This window comes from Amphibalanus amphitrite, unplaced genomic scaffold (assembly GCF_019059575.1).
Source record: "Amphibalanus amphitrite isolate SeventyFive unplaced genomic scaffold, NRLGWU_Aamphi_draft 000027F_arrow, whole genome shotgun sequence".
Classification (NCBI taxonomy): domain Eukaryota; kingdom Metazoa; phylum Arthropoda; class Thecostraca; order Balanomorpha; family Balanidae; genus Amphibalanus; species Amphibalanus amphitrite.
Window position 1 is genome coordinate 1,423,123 of NW_024881523.1, and position 17,195 is coordinate 1,440,317.

Consider the following 17,195-nt stretch of genomic DNA (forward strand, 5'->3'; position numbering starts at 1 on the left):
ACACACTTTCCTGAGCAAACTCTTCACAACTATGTACGAGTAACATAAGGAAAGTTACATACCTACTTACCTATAGTCTGACAAACCGGAGAAAGGACCGAGTTCAAAAGCGCCTGAATCACTTTGTACGTGCTTTGCGCACTGGATATGTATGGTTCGGCGCAAGGTTCGGAGCAGATTCGTGTGAAAAGCCGCGAGATAAATGTTTTTTTTTTGTTCTCGGATATGTTTAGGCACAGATAACCTTGCAGATAACAGTAGTGCAGTAACAGTAGTAACAGTTCTATTGTTAGTTGTGGTCTAGGCAATATAATGTAAATAATCCCGCACCGTAGACAGTGTTTACCATTGCTTCACGTGCAAAGAGAGAAAATTATCAGATGTCGTTTAACTGATTTGTTAAACGTCTAGTGACGATTAACCACGGCGATTAACAAACTGTTAAACGTCTAGTAGACATTTCTGCCATTTTACCGTCTCGTTATTTTCACCAGTATGCGCTGGGAAACGCAATGAAACATCATTTTACTTTATTTTTTAGTTGTATTTGGGATTTGATCTTCAATGAACTGTCGATTTCAGACCGATCACATTGTTTGGACCGTTTTTCAAAGCTTTATCTATCTCTGCTTCTCTTTGTCTCTTGCTCTGCTGAAATATGTTGTATATTTCATATAAAATGTATTTTTTAACTTTAAGCTCCCAAAAGATATCGGCGGTACGGGATAAAATTATTAAACCGCTCGTAGGTAGAAATATCTTTTAAACGTCTCGCCTTATCGGCTTGACGTTTAAAATATTTGTTCTACCTACTCGCGGTTTAATATCTATTAAAGGGACACTCCCACCTTAACATTAGTTTTGAGTTGAGATAGCCAAATTGGTGGCCATGGCCTGAAAATACCGGTTTGGGCATTCACAACATCGAAAAATGCTTTAATTCGGAGATATGGAATTTCAAACTTGCAGTTTTCGGATTCTAAGGGGCTAATGCATTGGTATGCCCCCTTAGAATTTGTGACGTCAGCGGAGATCTAACGATTTTTAAATGTTTGACTAAAACGTTTTGTAGCACGCGGTGGTATATGCTATTTGCGCGCAACAACTGCCGCAAACGCCGCACTTCTAAAATAAAGTCGCTAGAAACAGCGGAGATCCTAAAAAGTAAACAAAAGTGAAAGTCTAATATCTTGAAAACCGGTGAATATTTTTCGATGAAATTTGGTAGATATTCATTTTTGCTGTTTCTGAACCGAGCGACATCACTTTCATGCCAATTCATTAACTTTTTTGAAGGTGGGAGGGTCCCTTTAAACCGCGAGTAGGTAGAACAAATCTTTTAAACGTCGAGCCGATAGGCGAGACGTTTACAAGATTTTTCTACCTACGAGTGGTTTAATAATTTTATCCCGTACCTCCGATATCTTTGGGGTGCTTAACCCGCGCCCCACTGGGGGGGGGGGGGCTATTTATAGCCCCCCCTCCCGTTTTTCTGCAATAACTTCCAAACCGCTTGACGGATCGACGCCAAACTTTCAGTACCTTCGGCTGCATCAATTTGACACCTTGTGTTAAAATTTGAACTTCGTAGCTACCATAGGTCGGCCGGTAATGACGTCAGAGTGACGTCATGTTCGTCCGATTTCGGCGCAAAACATTGAACCACGGCAATCGCTCCCAAGAGCTCAGTTTTTAAGCTAGATCCAATTTCTTTGCATGAAAGGACTCAGAATTGACCGCGCTATCAAACTGTTATCTCGGATTTTCAAAATTTTGAAAATTTCGAAAATCTTATATAATAATATTCAAAATTTATATTTTTACATTTTTTTCAAAAAGTTTTTGACTTTTCGAAAAAAAACGGAATATATTTGACAGAACGCATGATTATGACTAACTCTAGCAAGTTTTAGCCAAATATCTTCAAAAATGGCCAAGTTATACGCATTATTGCAAAAAATTCACAATTATTAATTTTTCAAATCAATTTTTCAGTGCGTATTTGACATCGTAAACCAATATAAATGGCACCATCGTGTTCCTGAGCTCAAACTGCATCCAATAGACACCTTTTTTGTTGAAAAATTTTAACTTCAAAATTTGACCTTTTTTGACCTGAAAGTGACCTGACCTAAGCTAAATTCGACTCAAAATGACCTCGAATGACACAGACGACATCAAATTCGAAATCTATGGCCTAAATGGACCATAAAACATGTGTCACGTGACCGACGCATGATATAATATTTTCGTGACCTGTGATGACCTGACCCTGACCTGAAAATCAAAGTACAAGTTTGGTACCCTCGAGGTATCTAGAGCATCTGCTCACGAGTGTGGAAACCAAAAATGAGCCTGATCTGACTTGTAAGACGGCGGCCAGAGCCCAAAATGTGAACAAGCCAAATTGCTAATAATTTTTACTTTGACCTGACCTGTGACGTCATCGGTGACCTCGAGGTCAATGAAATTAGGTTTCGCTCGACAGTTTTTCCGGGGCTATCAGACGCCGTTTGAATTTTGACGATCGGCCCAGTAGTTTCGGAGTTAGGAGGGGGGGCTATGAATAGCCCCCCCCAGTAGGGCGTGTTATACACAGACCCCAGTGGGGCGCGGGTTAAAGGTAAAAAATGCATTTTATATAAAAATACGACATATAACATGCTGGTCACCCTGCCAACGATAACCTTTTGCCACGCAATTATCAACCGTGTATGACTATCCCCGTTACATAGGGATTTATTGTCGATCCATCTACAAGGCGACTACGCGACTGATGACATCTCTATAGTGCCGTATCCTGGTGATTGCCGATCCGTTCTGTCAGTCGCACTCGGCCAGGAAATGGGTCCGATAATTGCCGCTGGCTGGCTGCGGCACGCCACCCGGCCGTCGAGCGGCGCCATTACCGGAGACACGGTTATCCGGTCACGAAGCCGCATGCTCCGCGACAATTTGGCGAGCCGGCCGCTGCCGAAAAGGTTCTCGGCGGCCGGCTGCCGTGACGGCGTCATCGGCCACCGATGGCGTGCCCGCAGATATGAGCCACTGCCGGCGCGCCGGGACTCGGCGGGACGAGGAGTCGGCGCGGCGGCACGCGACCGACGCACTGCTGAGAACAGCGACCGTGGGGTAGGCGTCACTCGTCAGAGGGGTCACTCGGACTGTCCGTCTGTCTGTCTGACCGTGTCTGCCTGTCAGCACTCTGTCCCCGCCTCCATCTCTCTCTCTCCCTCTCTCTCTCTCTCTCTCTCTCTCTCTCTCTCTCTCTCTCTCTCTCTCTCTCTCTCTCTCTCTCTCTCTCTCTCTCTCTCTCTCTCTCTCTCTCTCTCTCTCTCTCTCTGTATTATACCATTCGGCCACTTCGCTATCAACGCCACCATTATCTAAATGTGCATGCTTTCGCATCGGCGCTACGACGCGCGTGTCGCCTTATTTACCCACTGCACAGTGTCATCTCACACGGTGCGTCAGCCGCAACTCCTTTATAGGAAGGAGTTGCGGCTGCTTAAGGCTGACGCACCGTGTCCGTAAACAATTAGTTACAAAAAAATGAACAGTTATACGAGACACGAGCCGACACAGGCTTTGCATTGTTCAGAGAGATTGGTGCTCGTAGGTATATTTGAATTCAAACCGGGCGGAAGATAAATGTCTCAGAAGTCAGATGTCAATAATATGCACGCATGTTACGTAGTTAAGTAGGTACGTTTACGATCTATTTAGAGGCATTGAATATGGTGCCCTCAGGTGACCTCGATGACCTCCAAAGGTCAACTCGGTGATTTCGCCTATCGCAGATTTATCATCTGTTTCGAATATGGTGACCTCAGGTGACCTTGTTGACCTTGAAAGGTCAACATGACGTTTTCGCTTATGGAAGCCATTATATAACCGTGGAAGTAGTAAGTACTGCGCTGCTCGAGACAAAAACACCACAGTCGATCCACCGTATGCGATTTCATGAATTGTTTTGAATATTATGACCTCAGGGGACCTCGGTTGTCGGTGACCTTGAAAGTTAAACGTGACGTTTTCGCCTATGGAAGCCATTCAATAACTCAGACAGAGCGTAGGTATGTACTGATCCGATCGGGACGAAAATGTCACCAGTCGATTCGCCGTATGCAATTTAATAAGCCGTTATATATAGTTAGCTGAAGCTCAGGTGACCTCGGCAACCTTGGAAGGTCGGCTTGACGTTTTCGCCTATTGCAACCATTCTTTAGTTCAGGAAGGTCACCTGAGGTCACCATATATTCGAAACGGCTGATGAAATCGCATACGGTGAATCGACTGGTGTCATTTTCGCCTCAATCTGCCCAGTGCCCTGTAGGTACTTTCTGAATTATAGAATGGCTACAAAAATATCAAGACTCAAGTTGACCTTTCAGGGTCACGGAGGTCACCTGAGGTCACACTATTCGAAACGGCCGTGTATTTTTTTTTTAAATCGCATACGGTGAATCTACTGGTGGTGTTTTCGTCTCGATCAGCCCGGCACCTCTTGGAGTTATAGAATGGGTTCAATAGGCGAGCACGTCAAATTGACCTTTGAAGGTCACTGAGGTGATGAGGTCATCTGAGGTCACTTTATTTGAAACGGCTAATGAAATCGTATATTCTTATTCGAAAATTCCTACTATTGTTCCAATCAACCCGGTACTATCTGAGTTATAGAATGGCTGCAAGGGTGGCGGTCGAGTAGTGCTGTGTTGGTCAATTTTTGTTGAACTGTTGATGCTGCTAGAGAGCGCTATTCTGAACAGATATTGTCGACAAACCTTTACATTCGCCATATTCGTCTGTTCTTTAACCAGCGGCGGGATTCTGTTGTTATTTTCCAAGTAAAGTAGTCAAATAGTCCAATAGGTACTTGAAGATAAATTAGTTTAAGTTCAATTAATTGATATTGTTTGGCATGCACTTTCACCAAACCTGTTAGATTCTTGATCACTAAACTGAATTAAGTATTTGGGCTTGATTTCTTTGGCTGGCGCGTCACACGTGACTGTACCGGCTGTACCCAAGATTCTTCAAGATGCCAAGATACCAAGAGTCTTCAAGACTGTACCCACAGTGTATCAGTATATAAATGCTGTACCTCACCCCTTACTCAAAGGAAATAGTTCACTTTTAACATGGGGTTTGAACTGGAATCAGAATAGCAGTTTCGTAACTTGAGCTGAGACAAGGATAAATAAGCTGTTACGGCTCAACGATCACCCTAGGCAAAGATATTCCATTTCTCATCCCGTATAAAGGTGCCTTGCTGAAGAATGTGTGCCTTGTAGGGGCCATTTCGCTCTTTGAAAACTGAATAGTTCTTCGAATATTAAAATATAGAAAATAATCTTTTTAAAAAGGTTTTATTTTCTTTGCCTATCATTTTGAGCTTAAAAAATCATAAATCCATTGCAAAATAAACCTAATCTTGTGAAAGTGAACTATTCACTTTAAAGATATCCCATATGTCATCCCAAAATAATCCCTTTACGATACGTAGGAGTAGGAATATTTTCCTTGCGAAGGAATGCCAAGCTTGCAGCCACTTTTGGCAGAGGCCAGTCGTCTGCCTCTCAGCATTTGGTTTGTTTGAGCTAGCTCAGCTAGGTAATATGACTGGTCAGTAGTCAATACATAATCAGGTTCTGCAATCAGCTGCTGCAGACAGTATCTATCAGAGCGTCTTCCAAAAATGAAAATAGTACCTATGTCCTCAATAAAGATATTTAAGATTTTTTTCTTGAGTTTTGGTGATCATTTTTTGCATGAAAACTGAAAACTGTAGCAAAAAAAAAAAACTTATTTGAGGGAAGTGGATGCAATGATAGGTCTGTGGTAATAGGAAGGTGCCCATGCTAATGAACACTGCCTATTGCCATGCACGTCCTAACTTCCCAGTATTTCTTCATTGGTTTGATGTCTGGGCCACTAAGAGAATCAGTATTTGCTTGTTGAATGAAATTATATTTCTCAACTCCTTACTTTTGAATTCATTCTAAAAGAGCAATGAGAATGGATTAAAAATGTATACAGCATTTAATAACAGTAAATATGCAATGTTGATCCAAGAGATTCAACAAAAATGTTAATTTTTTAACACATATGTGTCATGAAATCATTAGGCATTTCTTTACTCTTGAAATGATGGAAATTGCTATGAAAAGTTCTTTGTTTTTTTACATATGTTAGTTTAGTGACATGCCTATTATGCATGTGTAGTGTGTACCATACAATATACATATCTACCATACTATTGTGTACCATACCATTAACCATACCATGCCTACCTACTTGCAGAACTGAGCTTCCAGTCAAATCTGATCTTAGCAAATAATAACGGTAAGCTGTAGCCTCTTGACGACCTGTAAATAACTTGCTAATATTTTCTGAGGGTGTTGGATTTGGAATAATACCTGAAAAATTATAAAAAGTTACTTGAGCTCTTTTCTGTGGTGCTTTCTGGAGGCGCTGGAACAGACCCATTATCAGTTGCTGGTAAAGGTTTGGCAGCTGGTTTGAATTTGAGTGCAGCTGTCCAGTAGCTTTTGTCATAACGGGTCACAGGATCCACTTCCACAAAGACACATAAGGACACTGCTTGATCAGTAGCACTTAACCAATAAATAAGGCTACAGTGTTGAGCTGTATGCCAATGTGAGGACAAAGTAGTGTTAGGAGGATGTTGGGCATGTCCTTATGGTAGGTAGGCCATAAGCCTGCTGAGTGCTGACAAAAAGGAGGCTGAAATAACTAGCTGAAAATGATCTGTAGCCTCATGCAAAAAAGATCACATTATTCACATGACTGATAACATTGACATTTTTATTGAATTGTAAAGGCAGAGCATATGACATTGTCCAACTAATTGTCAGAGAAATGGTTTTAATTTACTTCTAATATAAGTCTAAATTCTAATGATAACTGTCTGTTGTTATGTTGCTCAGGAGTGGGGCAAAATAAATAAAGAATAAATTAACCTCTCTTTGCCACTCTGCAAAGGCTTTGGTGGCCCGACATTTTGATTTTAGGTACTGATGTTTTCTGCTTGGTGGATTTTTTTAACCAAAATGCCATATTTCAGTTTCTCAGGCACGATCGTGTCGTGGTCTTTTCTCGGGTCTCGCCGAACTAATTAGCCAAGATGGTGGTGCGTTCGTACGACGAGGAGCTCAAGTACTTGGAGCGCCTGACACCGCACAGCTGGCGCATCAAGAAGGGCTTCCAGCCGAACATGAACGTGGAGGGTGTGTTCTACGTGAACTCGCAGCTCGAGCGGCTGATGCTGGATGAGCTGCGCAACTCGTGCCGGCCCGGCGACGTCGGCGGCTTCCTGCCCGGTGTGAAACAGATCGCCAACGTGGCCGCGCTGCCCGGCATCGTGGGACGGTCCGTCGGACTGCCGGACGTGCACGCCGGATACGGGTTCGCCATCGGTTAGTGCGGCCGAGGGATTTTACATTTATTTGATTACATAGGATCTATGAAATGGACGACATAGCAGAGCCGAGAGTGACTCGGTGTTAAGTGTTCGGTTCTACAGCTATCGCTTGACGGTTGTTGGTATTTACTTTGATTCTTTTGTAGTTTGTTTTGAAAGGTTGGCCGTGCGCGTCCAACGCGCCCTGACCTTTGGTACAGCTTCTGGGTGTCGGCTCGGGATGATTCTGTAAGACTGCCACGCTGTTACCTGATCCTGTTTGTTCTCACAGGCAACATGGCCGCGTTCGACATGTCCAACCCCGAGTCGGTGGTGTCTCCGGGCGGCGTCGGCTTCGACATCAACTGCGGTGTGCGACTGCTGCGCACCAACCTCAGCTACAAGGACGTGCAGCCCATCCAGGTGAGGATGCAGTGAGGGGCGCTGTCGCTGGTGGGGATCCGTAGCTTCGAATGATAACCGGCTCATTTTGGTTGGCCTATCGGTGGTGTTTTGTTAATGTGTTTTTGAGTAGGACGTACATGGTGTTCTTTTTAGCACCGACGGTCGGTATCTTTTGCATTTATACTTTATGATAATTATTAATTTAACGTTTGTTTTGATGAGATTAGACGCTTACCATGTTTTTAACCCTATTCCTGGCGGGGGGGGGGCTCAGGAGCCCCCCCCCTGAGGTTTTTTGTTATTTCTCCCAAACGCGTTGAGCTAGGAAGCTCAAATTTTCTGACTTTTCCCATAAGGCTTCTACGCAACATGTCTGAAAATTTTGAGTTGATCTGACCTCAGGTCAGGTCACCAGAGGCGGTTTGGTGACCCTACCTCAGAAAAGTTTGCAATCACGCCAGAGCTAGAGTTTTTGACCGATCAATTTCTTCTCTTCAGGCTTTAGTTAGGGTACCAGTATGTGCAATTTGTATATCTCGGAATTTTGATATCTGTGACCTAAGGTCAGGTCAATTTCGCGACCTCCCCATTATAAGTCAATGGGGGAAAAATCAACTCCCTGTTTTTACCACTAAAACGGGTCAGAATGGCCCCATATACCATACATGACTTCATATACGATCAACCTTCACTACCTTGAGGTCTGTTTTGCTGTTGGGCAGCTGTGAGGTCATGTGACGTCATCAAAGGTCACCAAAGGGTTTTGGCCAATAACTCCGTACAGGAACAAGATACAGACGCGTGGATGGTCTCATTGTGTTCAGCTCGTCAAGACGCATCGAATGATATACATGATGACCTCGAGGTCACGTGACCTGAGGTCAACCTTTGACCTTGACCTTTCGAGGTCAACATATATATCATTCGATGCGGATTGACGAGAGGATCACGATGATGCCCTTGGTTTGTTCCTATCTTGACTAATTCGAAAGTTATTCGAGAAAAACTCTCCATATCTAGTGCCGCCATTTTGACTTTTTCGACCCCTGTGACGTCATCTTTGACCTGACCTGAAAATGACCTTAGTAAAAATTGTAGACCTTGTCCATGCGTATCCGATGCCGTTTACCGCTTGTCGCTATCTTGCTTCGTTCTCGAGATCTCAGGGGGGGGCCGAATCGGCCCCCCCCCGCCAGTTTCTTGTCCCGGCGGAGCCCGCCAGGAATAGGGTTAAGGATTGGACGCTTACCATAGCTATCTCCTCACTGAAGGAGATCAGACTGTTAGCACCGGCTTGCTGAGAGTGGTCAGGGCCCGGAACCCGTGACAGAGCTTTACCGCCCGTTTTTCGCTCGGTCAGCAGTGTAACGCCTGTTCGCAGGAACAACTGGCGCAGAGCATGTTTGACCACATCCCGGTGGGCGTGGGCAGCAAGGGCATCATCCCGATGAACGCCCAGGACTTGGAAGAAGCGCTGGAGATGGGCATGGACTGGTCCCTACGGCAGGGTCAGTAACGTTATAATATATCACAAGCTGGCTCGAGAATTATCAACTGCAGAGTCTGCTGAGATAATTAGTTTGTCTTTTATGACGTGTTCTGATGTGTTAGCTACGTTTTATGAGAGCCACTAATGATTGGTGATTGCTTTAGATTAGATGTTTTACAGCCTATGTTTCAAGCATATTTTTAGATGATACACCCAATAGGGCTAACATCAGCCCATGAGAAGTAGTTCATTGATCGCTTGCTCCTTTAACCCTCGCCCGCACATCCCATTTTCCCATCCTAGAACGCACATGGGGGGGGGGGGGGGTTGCCAATCCCGCGCCATTTCGTTCCTGTTGAAGATAGAGCTTCGCGGTGAGGACCAAAAAGATTTTTTGGGAAGAGACGAATCCAATGATACCCAGTTTTACCTTCTCAGGTCAGTCATTGACCTTCCAGGTCAGGTCAAACTAAAAAATGTTGCTGTTTTGGGTCACCGTTGGATATCAAGTGCGCTGCTCATCATATACCGATGACGATGCCGTTTTGTGGTGCCAAGCAAGCTGGAACCTCTTTGTCACACTACCCGACCAGGTTTTTGTTGCTGAGGTCATTTCAGGTCAAGTTAGGTCAAGGTCAATTATATGTGTTTGTATTTCTGTGTGTGTCTGTGTGTATACTGGTGTGTGCACCGGTTGTTTATGTGTCCATATTACATGAAATCATGATCTGAGAAGTTTTTACTAAAAATGCAGTCAAAAAACTTCACGAAAAGTAAATTCAGCTTGCCTAAAACGCAATTATTTTAGATGACCTAGGTTGACCTTGACCCTGACCTTGACATCTGTACATCGTCGAACAACATGTTCCATGATAGGTAGGAGGTAAAACTGACAAAAAAAGGCCGAAAGCAAGGTGTCAAAAGCTCACAAGGCCCATAGCCAACGCAAGATGTTGAGAATTGGTCATTTGGGTCATGACATGACCTGAAAAACAAGGTCATGTCTCCGAAACAAAAAACCACAGAAACTTGAAATTTTCAGTGGACATCAAGAAATGATAGAAGAGCAGCTTTGCGAAAAATCAGGCTTCTAGCTCTAAAAATATTGAGTGCAGAGCAGAAAGACTACCTGGGGGGGGGGGGGGGGGGGGCGGGGGGGGAGGCAGTGGCAACCCCCCCCCCCCCCCCCCGATGTGCGGGCGAGGGTTAATGCAGCGACATAGTTCAGGAAAAAATCGGTTTTGTATGTGCTGTTTGCTGTATCTGACTCGGCTGATTGACCTTTGTGCCACATAGGTTACGTATGGGCCGAGGATAAGGAGCATTGTGAGGAGTTTGGGCGGATGCTAAACGCCGACCCGTCCAGAGTCAGCACGCGCGCCAAGAAACGCGGCCTACCTCAGGTTAGTGTGGTGATCTGGGCTGTTTTTTTATATAAAAACAGTCAGTTACCTCGTAGGGGTTACAAAATATTTAAAGAAAGTGATAGATATTTCTAGAAACTACTCTAACATCATTCTGCAGTGTGACGGGGCTGGGGTGTGCTCGGTGTGACGGGGCGACCGTGCCCGCCTAGAGTCATTGTGTTCGCATGATCGTGTCTGTCTTTGCCTGTCTGTCAGTCCATCCTCCGTCTGTCTTTACCATTAGGTGTCGATATAGCGACGAGATCCTCTTACCTCTGCCAATATTACCTCCTCTTTTTACCCCATTTGTCGTCATTGTCAGTCCGCTGGCGGCTGACGGTAACACGACATGACAGTGTCCTATGACGCCGACTCCCCTGCGTCGACACGGCTTCCACCCCACCGACCACTGGTCTCTGACGGTGTTCCCCCTCCCGCCCACAGCTGGGTACCCTGGGCGCGGGTAATCATTACGCCGAGATCCAGGTGGTGGATGAGATCTACGACCCGTGGGCGGCCAGCAAGATGGGCGTCGAGTTCAAGGGTCAGGTGTGCGTGATGATCCACAGCGGCAGCCGCGGCTTCGGCCACCAGGTGGCCACCGGTAAGTGGATGTGGAGCTGTTGTAATGACCAGGATGGTGTTTCAGATTAGTGTGTCCGTGCGATCTGATGTGATATCATAATCATTTATTGACCAGTTTATCTGCAGATGGATGTCACATGCCTTGTACTGATGGTGGCTGTTACGGCAATATCTTTTCACGGGACGTCAGTTTTCGCTCCGGTGGCGGCGGTCTTTCTGTCTCCAGACCGGTACTAGCTTATCTTTACATAAAACAGCTGCAGTTCTGACTACCCCGTATAAACTCTTGCTAGCTGCGCTGTCTGTCAGTAAACCTGTAGGTACAAACTTTCTCGTGTGGGAGCCTCTGTAGCCATTTAACGTCGCTCGTCACCGCAGATGCTCTGGTTCAGATGGAGAAGGCGATGAAGCGGGACAAAATTGATACCAACGACCGCCAGCTGGCCTGCGCGCGCATCAGCTCCAAGGAGGGCCAGGACTACCTCAAGGGCATGTCGTGCGCGGCTAACTTCGCCTGGGTCAACCGCAGCTCCATGACCTTCCTCTGCAGACAGGTGGGCCTCGGGACTCCCGGCACGCGACTCTTTCTCTGGTATTCACTGGACCGAGTCGGGACTCTGAAAACTAGCAACCCCTTTTCTTCTTTAACTTTGCTATATTGTCTTGTTTCCTTTGGTTAGTGCCGTGATGTTTTATGCACGGTGTGTAGTGTCTTACACGAATGTTTACTTGGTGTTTACTCTTGTCGCTTCCACCAGGCGTTCGCGAAACAGTTCAACATGGCTCCCGACGACCTGGACATGCACGTCATATACGACGTCTCACACAATATCGCCAAGGTGGAGGAGCACTTCATCGACGGCAAGCAGAAGACACTGCTCGTCCATAGGAAGGTGAGCTGGAGGCCTTGGCGATGTCGGTGCAGGTCTGGATGACGAGCTTTGTGGTGAATATGCTGTATGAATAAGCGAGTCAGTTGGATGATGATTGTTTTTTTTTTCTGTCTGAGCGTGTGGGTATGTGTGTTTTACTGAAGTAAGTGAACCCTTTCCATTTGTTTACCGTGGTGACTGATCTCATGCCACTCTCCCGTCCCGACTCTAACCGCCCCCGTTCTGTCGCAGGGCTCGACGCGGGCGTTCCCGCCTCACCACCCGCTGATCCCGGTCGACTACCAGCTGACTGGCCAACCGGTGCTGATCGGAGGAACCATGGGCACCTGCAGTTACGTGCTGACGGGCACCGAGCGGGGCATGCTGGAGACTTTCGGGTCAACCTGCCACGGCGCGGTGAGTACCGACCAACTGTGTAATATCTTTTACAGGTGCTGTCCCAGGGAATACCCAACTGTCAGATAGGAACGGCTCGCCAGGGCGGAGTGTCACAGTGACCGGTGCCTGTGTAGTCTCAACTGCCTGTCTTGGGTGGTCGAGCGACGGGGAGCGCTGCCGTTATTTCGTTCAGAAAACATTTTGAACGTCTTGTTCCAAATTATTGGCTTATTTGAATCATGGAACGTTGCGAAGGTACATAAGGTGAAACAGATTAGGTTATTTTAGGTGATATATCCCTCGCCCGCACATGGGGGGGGGGTTGCCACCCCCCCCCCCCCCAGGTAGTCTTTCTGCTCTGCACTCAACATTTTTATAGCTAGAAAGCTGATTTTTCGTATAGCTGCTTGTCTATCCTTTCTTGATGTTCGCTGAAAATTTCAAGTTTCTGTGATTTTTGGTTTCGGAGATATGACCTTGTTTTTCAGGTCATGTCATGACCCAAATGGCCAATTCTCAACATCTTGCGTTTGCCATGGGCCTTGTGAGCTTTTGACACCCTGATTTCGGCCTTTTTTGCCAGTCTTACCTCCCACCTATCATGGAACATGTTGTTCGACGATGTACAGGGGTCAAGGTCAGGGTCAAGGTCAACCTAGGTCATCTAAGATAATTGCGTTTTAGGCAAGCTGAATTTACTTTTTGTGAAGTTTTTTGATTGCATTTTTGGTAAAAGCTTCTCAGATCATGATTTCATGTAATATGGACCCAAAAACAATCGGTGCACACATCAGTATACACACAGACACACACAGACATACAAACACATATAATTGACCTTGACCTAACTTGACCTGAAATGACCTCAGCAGCAAAATTCTGGTCGGGTAGTGTGACAAAGAGGTTCTAGCTGGCTTGGCACCAGAAAACAGCATCGTCATCGGTATTTGATAAGCAGCGCACTTGATATCCAGCGGTGACCCAAAACAGCAACATTTTTTAGTTTGACCTGACCTGGAAGGTCAATGACTGACCTGAGAAGGTAAAACTGGGTATCATTGGATTCGTCTCTTCCCAAAGAATCTTTTTGGTCTTTACCGCTAAGCTCTATCTCCAACAGGAACGAAATGGCGCGGGGGGGGGGGTGGCAACCCCCCCCCCCATGTGCGTTCTAGGATGGGAAAATGGCATGTGCGGGCGAGGGATATTTTAGATATTTATTTTAGGTGCATAGGTATTACGGATTTCGTTTTGCAACGCTGTTTTGCTCCTCAGAGGTGTTTGGGCTGGGGCGTCCAGATTCAGTACTAACAGCTGCTTTTTCTCCCGCCAGGGGCGAGCCATGTCCCGGGCCAAGTCGCGGCGCAACCTAGACTACCAGCAGGTACTGTCCAAAATGAACGACCTGGGCATCTCAGTACGAGTAGCCTCGCCCAAACTCGTCATGGAGGAGGCGCCCGAGTCCTACAAGAACGTCACAGACGTGGTAGACACTTGCCACGCGGCCGGCATTAGTAAAAAGTGCATCAAGCTGAAGCCGATCGCCGTCATTAAGGGCTGATGGCGCAGAGGGCGCTGTGAGCGTTGTTCGGAGCTGTTCCACCGGCGGGACGTCTGTCGATGGGCGCCACGGTGGGATGCTGCCCAAGTTCTGTGATCGAGACTGGATGCTGGTGCGGGCTCCAACTGTCCCAGGATCTGCAGTGTGGTATTGTGGCTAGCAGGCTGCAGTGTGTGTGCTTTGTGTGTTCTCAGCCTTCCATGAGGTTAAAGTCGTCACCATTGGCAACGATGGCCCATTGTGTGGTGTAACCATGGCTCTAGGACACACCGATCTTGAATATACCGATGCAACGTACTGTGAAGGTGATAATAATGCGCTAATTGTTGTGTTGTTGTGCTCTTTGGTTCCCGGCATATGCAAACGCTCCTCTATAATATAGCTCAGAGCGGTCTGTCCTTGTTTTAATTCTGGTTGCTAGGTGGTTGTCATACATGTATTGGCTCTTTTCACTAAGCTTTTATTAGTGGAAAAGAACCAACGGTAGATCTTTTTTTGTACAAACCATATTTTCCAAAGTCAGATCAATGTTTGACGAGTCACCCTCCGTACATAAATGGATGCATTGAAAGCTGCATCGTGCTTGGCGCTTTTCTGATACGCCGGGTGCAAATGTCAAACAATGCAGTGCCAGCGTGCCTTGGCGAACTGTTCTACGAATATGGGCGACAATGCGAGCTTAGAAGTCCCATGGAGACGCCCTCCAGGCCTTGGTGACTGCCGCCGCTTAGAGCTCCTGATGATGCCACGTGTTGCAAGCAGTAACAATGAATTATTGCACCACGTATTGGATATTGGTTTATCTATTTTTTTTTGTGTGTGAGCCCCTATCCCAGCATTGTCCTGTCGTTCCTCTCAACAGTGCTCTCGACTCTCCGGTGTTTTTGTCTGCCTACTTTCTTTACGAAGGCTGATTATGCCGCCGGATATCTTTTTCGTCCCACTTAGAACGGTTTCGTTTTTGTATCGGTCGATTCATCTCGTTTAATAGCGCGCGTGTGACAGGTCCGTCCCTATCCATGACCCATTTATTTGTAAGCTTATAGCTGTGGTAGCTCGTTTTTATTACAGTCAGGAAAAATCTACCGAAGAGCATTTTGCTTGTTCATGGGTTGACCTAGGTTGACCTAGGTTGACCTAGGCAACTCCGTTGGAATCTTTAACTTCATCTAAATGATGAAACTAGCTTGGCTATCGGGCTACATTTAGTTATTGCTCCAGCTCACGTTCATGGAACATCTATCGGCTATGTCGTTGTCCAGCTGACAGTGAAGTGCGGCTACTTAGGGCTCCAGCTGCCTGGGAGACTGTCTGACGCTACTGTTCGATGTGCCGCCGTGAAGCGCGCGCGCCGCCGCCAGTGACCGCGTTTCCCAGTTCCGCGTTCCAGTCGCGTGGTTTGTTGACCTTCAGACCGATAGTGGGTCAGCGGGCCGCCCCGTCCCGAACCCAAATGGTGGACACCGGACCATGGTCTCTCACCAATGGCTTCTCACCAGAAGTCTCTCACCAATGGCCGCACCGGAGTCCGGAAATGTCAGGAACGGGAGTGGCTGCTTGGGAGGGGCCGTACGAGCCATGAGGCGTCTCGCATAGCACGTCTGAATACGCGTAACCAACACAACGCACAAGACTGATGACATCGAATTTCGAAATTCGAACTTCTGCTGACATGTCGTCCGTAGTCACTCCTTGGACCTTGCACTATGTAGTAGTTACAACGTTTGACACGATATATGGCCAAGTGATTGCTAGATGAGCGATGATCTTTTTAGATAACGCGGGCATTGATGACTTCGGTTCCGAGGAGTCTATTTCAGTTCTGATCGTAGCGGTCCTGCGAATGGCTTTCGCTTTGATCGGTTCGAGACCTTTTTAGGGCTCTCTCTGTACACCACACCGTACCGAGTGACCTATGAGAGCGGAACAGATAGATTAAGGTCAAAAGGGCTAGGTCCAGAAGAATGCTCGGCCTGAAGCTATCTGTCCGGTAGGCAATAAGTTTCCGCCGAGAGGCGTCCCCGTTCATTTGAGATCAATTCGAGGTGTGTCGTCTGGCATTAGATTTCCGATACCTACCTACCGTTTCGTCCGACGTAACTGGAAGGGTCATTTTTGTGCAACTCACCGTTTACCTACGTCATGGAACAAACGACCCATCCAAAGACTACCTCGCCAATTGTGCTGGTGCATTCTTGGGACAAAGTTTTGAAGAGACTTAGAAAATGGCTCATAGAGAAACAACTGATAACATATGTTTCTGGGCAACTGGCAAGTGATAGGCCCTTTCTAACTATTGACCTTAGGGTCGAATGTTATCGCTCCTACTCCTAGTTCGTTAGGTAGTACCTACCGTCCTCTCGTGTCTCGGGTCCCAACGTAGGTATTATGTGTTGCGAAAATTCATTCCAACGTCGACTCGGGCTGCTCCAAGTTAAAATTTATTTTAGACCGTTATGCGTGCCCGTCTTTTGCACGTGCACGTGTTTTGCCAGCTTCACTAAATCAGCTCCGAACACAGGGGGCAATATTCTGTTGACCATTATCGCGCCGTTGCGCTGCAGCGCACCTCGGCGATGGCTGCCGGCGGCGGCTCGAACGCCGGGCTGCGCGCGTGGCTGGGCCGGCGCGGCCGCGGGAGCCAGCCGCGCTCTGACCCACTTGGGTCGCGCGCGCGGGGCGGCCGGACGCTGCCATTGGTATGCAGGGTTGCGGCAGATAGCGTCTGTGGCTGTGCACACATGCCGCCGTACCGGGCGGCCGGCCGTCCTCCAGCGGACATTGACACCCGCCGCCGGCATAGGTGACGACAGCAGAGAGGCCCGCCGAGGCGCCGAGAGAGGCGGATGGGGCAGAGGGTGGTCCGACCCTGCGTCCCGCTGTAGGATATCGGAGCTGTGGTGAAACACGCCTTAGCACCGTTCAACAACAGCACACGTTTAGTGGATGAGTTCAATGGAATGTAATGGTTAACGGTACATTAGAGAACGGTGAACGTTCTTACTAAAAGGTATAGCATTGCAATTTATCAGTAAATGGTATAATTTTGAATAAT

At 46.9% G+C, this 17,195-nt stretch overlaps 1 protein-coding gene across 7 annotated transcripts; it reads left to right on the forward strand.

The window, feature by feature from the left end:
• The first annotated feature begins 4,815 nt into the window (after positions 1-4,815).
• Positions 4,816-14,534, forward strand: LOC122364845 (RNA-splicing ligase RtcB homolog). 7 transcript variants are annotated; one of them, XM_043335630.1, is made up of 11 exons: positions 4,823-4,847; positions 6,304-6,345; positions 7,088-7,439; positions 7,716-7,846; positions 9,210-9,336; positions 10,614-10,720; positions 11,168-11,327; positions 11,687-11,862; positions 12,067-12,201; positions 12,433-12,597; positions 13,913-14,534. In XM_043335630.1, the coding sequence occupies exons 3-11, from the start codon at positions 7,148-7,150 to the stop codon at positions 14,138-14,140; spliced, it is 1,521 nt and encodes a 506-aa protein (XP_043191565.1). In that variant the 5' UTR covers positions 4,823-4,847; positions 6,304-6,345; positions 7,088-7,147; the 3' UTR covers positions 14,141-14,534. The 7 variants fall into 7 exon arrangements, with proteins under 7 accessions (XP_043191597.1, XP_043191565.1, XP_043191607.1 ...); XM_043335637.1 differs by having other exon boundaries at positions 4,833-4,872; XM_043335646.1 differs by lacking the exon at positions 4,823-4,847 and adding an exon at positions 4,926-5,070.
• The last annotated feature ends 2,661 nt before the right edge of the window (positions 14,535-17,195 follow it).